Below are 7500 nucleotides of genomic sequence, written 5' to 3'. Positions count from 1 at the left end.
CTGTGTTCGGATCGGTGGGTAGGTGGGTGGATAGGTAGACTTGATGGATGGATGGATGAACGGGTGTATTGCATATATAGGATGTATGTATGCATAGTGTATATTGTATTTATGTATATAATAAAGACAATGTATAATACATCTGGATTTTCAAGCAAGTGTTAGCGATTTTGTATCTTCCATGATAAGTAAACAAATGAATTATAAATAAATACTTGATGTCATGATGCATCGATTCAAGACAATATATATATATATATATAATATATATAATCAAAACCCATCTTTCGTGTTATTTACAGGTGTAATTGGAAGCAACGGCAACATCTGGCACACCAACCGCCGCTTCAGCCTCCGCCAACTCCGGGATCAGGGAATGGGCAAGTCCAGCTTGGTCTCCGCGATCCAAAAGCAAGCCCGCGAGTTGGTCGAGGCGCTGAAAGGCCAAGCGAGCAAGCCGGAGCGCATCCCCCGGGATCTGCGGGTGGCTGTTATCAACATTATCTGGCATATGGTTGCGAGTGAGTGGCAGGGAGAGAGGGAGGGGTCTGCTGTGCGCGCGCGCGCACACACACACACACACACACACACACACACACACACACACACACACACACACACACACACACACACACACACACACACACACTCACTCACTCACTCACTCACTTGCACACTCACCCATACATACACACTCGTATATACATGTACTATATCTATGTAGAATCAGAGGTGGGGCTACAATGGTGGAAATACCCCCCCTGCAATCTAATTGGCCACCCTGTGTGCCCCTCCAATGGTCATTGACTCGTCGTAATGGCCTCCTATATATATATATATATATATATATATATATATATATATATATATATATATATATATATATATATATACACATATTGTGGTGGCCCTCCCCCAGATGTTTTGTTGTTATCCCTGTGGTCCCCACCAGAAAATTCTCTGGACAGGCCCCTGTATAAGATACATGTAAATGCATTGGTATAAATAGTATGTACATGCATGTGTATATACATAGGGTCTATCCGTTTGTATGTGTATATATGCATACCTATGTATTCACCAGTAATGGCCAGGATCGAGCAAAGTTTCTCACATCTTTGTCAAAATTTAATCTTTGGTGTAGTATGTTTTTATTTCAAGTTACTATTAGTTTAAAGTTTTGTCGCTATGGAACAGAATCGAATTTTGGTTAAGAATTGACTAACCTAAACTCTCCATTAACCGAAATTCGTTCTTCTGTTGTCGGTAACTCTCATTATTCTTTATCTCTCTCTCCATTAATTGTATTTGCTCTTTTTTTATGTGTTTGCCATACTCATTGCATTCCCATGCTGTGTTATTTATGTATTCCTCTGTTCAGTCTTTTCTTGTTTTTTTTTTTCGTTTGTTCCTGTGATAAAGTTGAGGCGTAGAGGTAGTGAATGAAAAGGCTCTTTGCTGGTTTAGTTAGATGTGATACCCCACAACAGACCCTTGCCCAGGGTGCCGAGGGATGCGGTGACGAGCGAGACCGTCGCCTGCCGTGTCTCCATCTGCTCTGTTTTGCGTCTCATGTTCTGCTCGTCAGGCAGCCTGGGCTGCCTGACGAGATGTTCTATTATGCAGTTATTCCTTGTGAGGATGTTTTCCTTCTTTAGGAGAATGTGTCAACAGGGAAAGTAGAGTGAACACCAACGTCCGCTGATGGAGGAAAACAGCTACTGGGACCTAGGTGCAAAAGGGGGGCCCATCCACCCTTGGGCATATAGTTCACAGTTCCTTCTCTCTCTCTTTCTTGGTTCAGATGATCAGATTAAGTTCATTTGAGAAAAAGAAGTGATACAAGAGACTAGATTTTGACAAAATATAAATGGGGACTTTACCATCACCATCACCAAATACTAATGCATGGATGTAATTTGCATATGACTATCTAAGTGGATCTTATTGGCAGGTAAACAGTTTGAAAAAACGGATCCCAAGCTGCAAGAATTCATCGACATTATTGACGATCTGACGCAAAAGTTTGGGCCAATAGCAATCCCCGATTTTATGCCTTGGATTAAGTATTGTCTTCCTGATTTCCTCATACGCCGCCTCTTCTCCATCGACATGCTTTACACTCTGAAGGATAAATTCTTCGATTACTGTAAGGTGTGTGCCTGTCAGATATTTACTATACATTTGTTGAAATATTCCCTATCGTTCCTTTATTACGGATGAATCCGGCACTAAGGAAGAAACAAATAGATTATAAATACCTCAGAACATTTCATCCACAGGAACTGATCGAGGAACACAAAGCTTCCCTCGATCCTGATGATCCTAAGGACCTAATTGATGGCTACCTTCTTGATATCGAGGCATCGAAAGACGACCCAGACACGATTCGAACAGGTAAGGCATTTTAATTTTGGGCATATGACGGATCGCACACTCCGTAGGCAGATATAGAAACAGATTGATAAGAAATATGAGAATTATAATGTAAAAAAATATATATAATGGTTTTGTTTGATATATAGATGTGCAACATCTCATCCATATCCATGTTCATATATATATATATATATATATATATATATATATATATATATATATATAAATGTATGGTAGAGGTCTTTTGACTGTGCCTGATATATATACATGAAATAGTATACGTCAGCATGTCCTGCTTGGAACTTGAATTGTCCCCTCACTTCAGAAAGGGATCTGTGCATCCTCATCCTGGACCTGTTCTTCGCCGGCAGTGAAACCACGGTCGGGACCCTCGCCTTCATGTTCTTCTACCTAGCCAACCACCCGGAAGTTCAGAGGAAGTTCCAGGCGGAGATCGACGAGGTTCTGCCGAAAGGAACGCTGGCTACACTCGAGGACCGAAGCAGGTACTTGGAAACTCCCTAAATATATTGGGGTTTCAAGTGACTCGTTGGGTGGGTGTTAAAGGGGATTATAACCTGAGCCTCTTACTGTCTGCAGAATGCCGTTCACTGAGGCCGTTATTCATGAGGTTCTTCGGGCATCTTCTTTGGCATCGCTTGGCGTTCAACATGTTGCAGTGAGGGACACTATGCTGGGTGGATACTTACTCCCAAAGGTATGTTGGTTTATACCGTTCTATGCGTATATACATCCTCCACATTTGTTTACATGTACAGTGTGCATATAAATGTGTGTATGTGTTTATATATGTGTGTGGGGGGGATGTGAACTATGTATAGACGTACACCAGCTAGATACAAACACGTATTTTTATACACCTCACTCCCACGCCCACGCAGGCACCACATTTCACTAAGTGCCAACAATTACCACCCACACAGGGGACGATCGTGTCGACAGCCGCAGGCGCCATGCACCACGACCCCCGCTACTGGAACAACCCAGAGAAGTTCATGCCGGAGCGCTGGCTGGACGACCAAGGGAAGTTTACGACCAAGAAAGAGGGGTTCCTGCCCTTTGGCATTGGTAATTATTGTTATTATTATCATTATTATTATCAATATTGTTATCATCATCATCATTGTGATTATCATCATTATGATTATTATTATTATCATTATTATTATATGTTTTCTGATGAGTTTATTGACATGGTTAGTTTAACAATGGTGGTTTTCAAAGTGCAAGTGAAGTCACATGTCATTCTGTGCAAGATTATTACTATTACTATTATCTTTTTACCCAGTATCTTATTTACTTACATTCTATAACCTTTCTGTTTGTCATTCCACTCACCATCACACCTCCCCTTCCCCCATTCGCTAAGACTATATATGGAAAATAAGAAAGCACGTAACACACCCTTAAGAAATGTGAGGCCCAAAACTTCCTTCAGCGCCATCTATTTTTCAGATATTTAACTAAGAAAGGAAAACATTTATAGGGGAGACTATAAATTAATAAAGATTTGTAAATATTTGTTTTAGTTTTAAAGGTTTAGTTTCATTTGAAGATTTGCAATGTATCTTTTTTAATAAGAAACTTGAAATTTATAAAAGAATTACTATGCACATATGAATTTACATGGAATTATATGATTATTTAGTTCTTTATTTTTTCTTATTAGATATTTTTCTTAATAGAGAGGATAAGCCAAACATATCTATGTAAAACATTTCTTTATTTGATTTTATCATCAATGAAAGTATTAATGAAAGCAAGCCGACAATTAAAACAACAGGTAGCATAAAACTGAAGAACAAACAAACAAATGAAATCATTTTCCTATCTTTTTGAAAAAGTGACGTTTCACGATAGTAAACAAACAGACGAAACATCGCGTACACAGCGCCATCTATTGTTCAGGTATCACACTATCCGCCAACCGTTGGGGCTCACAGACTTTTGCCATACTTTCCTATCTTTCGTATATATTCTTTGCCCCATTCGTATAACCTCCGAACCTGCCATTCCACTGACCGTCACCCCACCCCTTCCTCCATTCGCATAACCTCCCTACCTGCCATTCCACTGACCCCACCCCCTCCCGCCATTCCCAGGGAAAAGGGTGTGCGTCGGCGAGTCCCTGGCGCGCATGGAACTCTTCATCATCTCCACCGCCATCTTCCAGTCCCTGAGTGTGAGTCCGCCGCCGGGGTCAAAGGTCGACGTCTCACCCGACCCTGGCAATCCTTTTGGTCACAACCCGAGGCAGGAGAAGGTCTGCTTCACCATCCGCGAGTGAGTGAGGGAGGGAGAGAGGGTATGAGGGATGGGTAGGGAGGGAGAGTAGCGGGAAAGAGGGAGGGTGAATGCATGGTAGGGGGAGGGAGAAAGAGTAGAGAGTAGAGAAAGAAAAGAGAGAGTGAGAGTAGAGAGAAAAAGAAGAGAGGAAGAGGATAGACAGAGAGAGAAGAGAGTAAATAGAGAGAATGAAGGAATATTATTAAACATGCTGGTATCAACCTCATCACATACACAAAAATATACACATTTAGTGGCAAGTTTTGGTTTCCTGTTTATCGTGTACACAAATACGCAATATCATACATATAATAAAATAAAGTAAATTAAAACTGTATCTTTTCTTTCCTGAAAACTATACAGACAATATAAGTTAAACTGTAAAAGATATTTCTGAAAATAATGACCCAAGTTACATGCAGAAGAGGGAAGTGTTATACTGAACAGAAAGTCATACTGTGTGTCTTACTTTTCATAATATTGATTTTCGCGGGTTATGATTACAGCATAAAGGCATTAATAAAAACATATTATTTCCATACTTCAATGAAATAATTTTGGTGAATAATACTGATAGCAGATAGAAAGTACTTTTTGATATATTTCATTCATTTATTTATTCCTTCATATTTTTCCTTTATTTTCGTCTCTCTTCGTTATCACCGTATTCATAACTCTTCAACGAACAGTCTCACATTCACAAATAGAATCCTCATCATGTGCATTCCACACAGTTTACACAGACCATGAGCGGGTCAACTTTCTTGGTCACGATGACTTTGCACTTTCTAGGCTTACGAACACTAGAGGGCTTAAACACTTGATATATTTCATTAATTCATTCATCCCCCCATTTTTTGTCTTTATTTTCGTCTTTGTTCCCTGCGTGGGTGGAACTGCACATGCGCATAGATACAAGTGCGTTGTAAACAGTGCACAAACTGTGGCCGTTTTTTATATGTAGCTATAAACTTAATTGTGGTTATGTGTTTCTATAATTGATGCAGGGGTTATATGCATCTATGACTGGTTCAGTGGGTAACGTTTTTGTAACATGTATCTTTGAATACGACTTGAATATTTAGTAAGCAGTGGCAACAGCATTTATGGTTTTGTAGAGTATAGGAGTACATTGGAATATTGTACTCGTTTCATGACACGCAGAGAGAGAGAGAGAGATAGAGAGAGAAAGAGAGGGAGAGAGAGAGAGAGAGAGAGAGAGAGAGAGAGAGAGAGAGAGAGAGAGAGAGAGAGAGAGAGAGAGAGAGAGAGAGAGAGAGAGAGAGAAGGATGGAGGGAGGGGGGAGAGCGAGAGAGAGAGAGAGAAGGAGGGAGGGAGGGAAAACGAGAGAGAGAGAAGAGCTAGAATGAGAGTTCCACATGTCTGTCTGAACCTCCTCGACACTCGATCCTCGTGACGTCATTAACATACACATCTGTCTGGACGAGGAGCTTTTGTCATTTCACTTATTTATCCATTTATCTAAATATAACTTATCTGCAAGAATGTCAGAAATGCTGATTTTCCACAGACACACAGAAACACACACACACACACACACACACTTACACACACACACACATACATATACATAAACACACACACACACACACATATATACATATACATAAACACACACACACACACACAAACACACACACACATATATACATAAACACACACACACATATATAGACATAAACACACACACACACACACAAACACACACACAAGTTGTGCCATGCTATGTCATAAGCTTATACGAACACGAGGTTAAATGACGCCGGCAGAAGGGTGGCGCGGATGCCAGCCGTACGAGTAATTTATAACACTATTTCTGTGTTGCTTTGGTGCTCTTCGTTTATGTTATTTATTATATCAATAATCATAATTTCCATTATGATTGCTATCATCACCATTACTATTACGCTTATTATCGTGACCATTATTATTATTGTAGTTAACACTATTATTGCTGTCATAATTCAAATCATTATTGTTGTTAATAGTAATATTATCATCACTATGATTGCTATTATCAATAGTATCATTATCTTTATTATCATAATTATTGTTATTACTATTATTATTATCACTATTATTGTCATAATCACTAATATGATTATTAAGGCGTTATAAACAGATAAAGTTCTTGTCTGATATCTAAAGAATTTTTCATGCTAACTAGCCGGACTATTTTTAGAATAGCACATGTGGCCGCCAGAGTTCGCCCTTGACTGCTTATGGGTATGGATGACTGATACATGCGTAGCGCTCGCTAAGGTTTATTCAGTAGCGGTCAAACCTGTAATTCGATACATTTACAAGTTGCGTGTAATGATACATTTCCTTACATTATCAACAAGTGACATTCCTGCGTACTTATCTACTAAACTAGCTAATACAATATCCATAACAGTACAACAATAGCTTACATTAGGTTGCGGGATAAGACTCCCCTACAAGAAGTGTTAGATTACGTACGCATTGCAGGGACAGTCAGATTATCAGAGTAATGGCTTGGTCTACAGAGTGTCGTGGGCGTCTCGACGGCGTAAAGGTTCTCCTCGAACTGCCCGCCCCTTTGGATATACGTGTCCATAGCCACAAGACACCTTCTACTTCACGTGTAAATAATAGTTAGGCCGTGAACCCGCTTTCATCAGGCATATTACTCATGTCAAAAAACTCTTACCGATGGGTCAACCCTTCGTGGTGGATGTGGCCCATATGTTGACCCAGTGACACCCGGCGAGGTCTTTCTCACCGTCGTGGCTGAGGCCTCCCTCACCCGGTGAGGATGGATATTTGTC

The 7500-nt window shown here is 40.1% G+C and overlaps 1 protein-coding gene across 1 annotated transcript in view; it reads left to right on the top strand.

Annotated features, from left to right (window-relative positions):
* Positions 1-4900, top strand: part of LOC113821725 (uncharacterized) — a 26120-nt gene extending 21220 nt beyond the window's left edge. Inside the window, exons 17-23 of the mRNA XM_070121342.1 lie at positions 303-521; positions 1955-2154; positions 2283-2397; positions 2705-2885; positions 2980-3097; positions 3324-3468; positions 4503-4900. Of these exons, the coding sequence (XP_069977443.1) occupies positions 303-521; positions 1955-2154; positions 2283-2397; positions 2705-2885; positions 2980-3097; positions 3324-3468; positions 4503-4687 (1163 nt within the window). The 3' untranslated portion in view covers positions 4688-4900. The remainder of the gene's footprint in view (positions 1-302; positions 522-1954; positions 2155-2282; positions 2398-2704; positions 2886-2979; positions 3098-3323; positions 3469-4502) is intronic.
* The last annotated feature ends 2600 nt before the right edge of the window (positions 4901-7500 follow it).

Source organism: Penaeus vannamei, chromosome 4 (genome assembly GCF_042767895.1).
Source record: "Penaeus vannamei isolate JL-2024 chromosome 4, ASM4276789v1, whole genome shotgun sequence".
In the NCBI taxonomy this organism is placed as follows: domain Eukaryota; kingdom Metazoa; phylum Arthropoda; class Malacostraca; order Decapoda; family Penaeidae; genus Penaeus; species Penaeus vannamei.
Note: the sequence above shows the minus strand (reverse complement) of the source record. Positions and strands in the feature narration are given on the sequence as shown.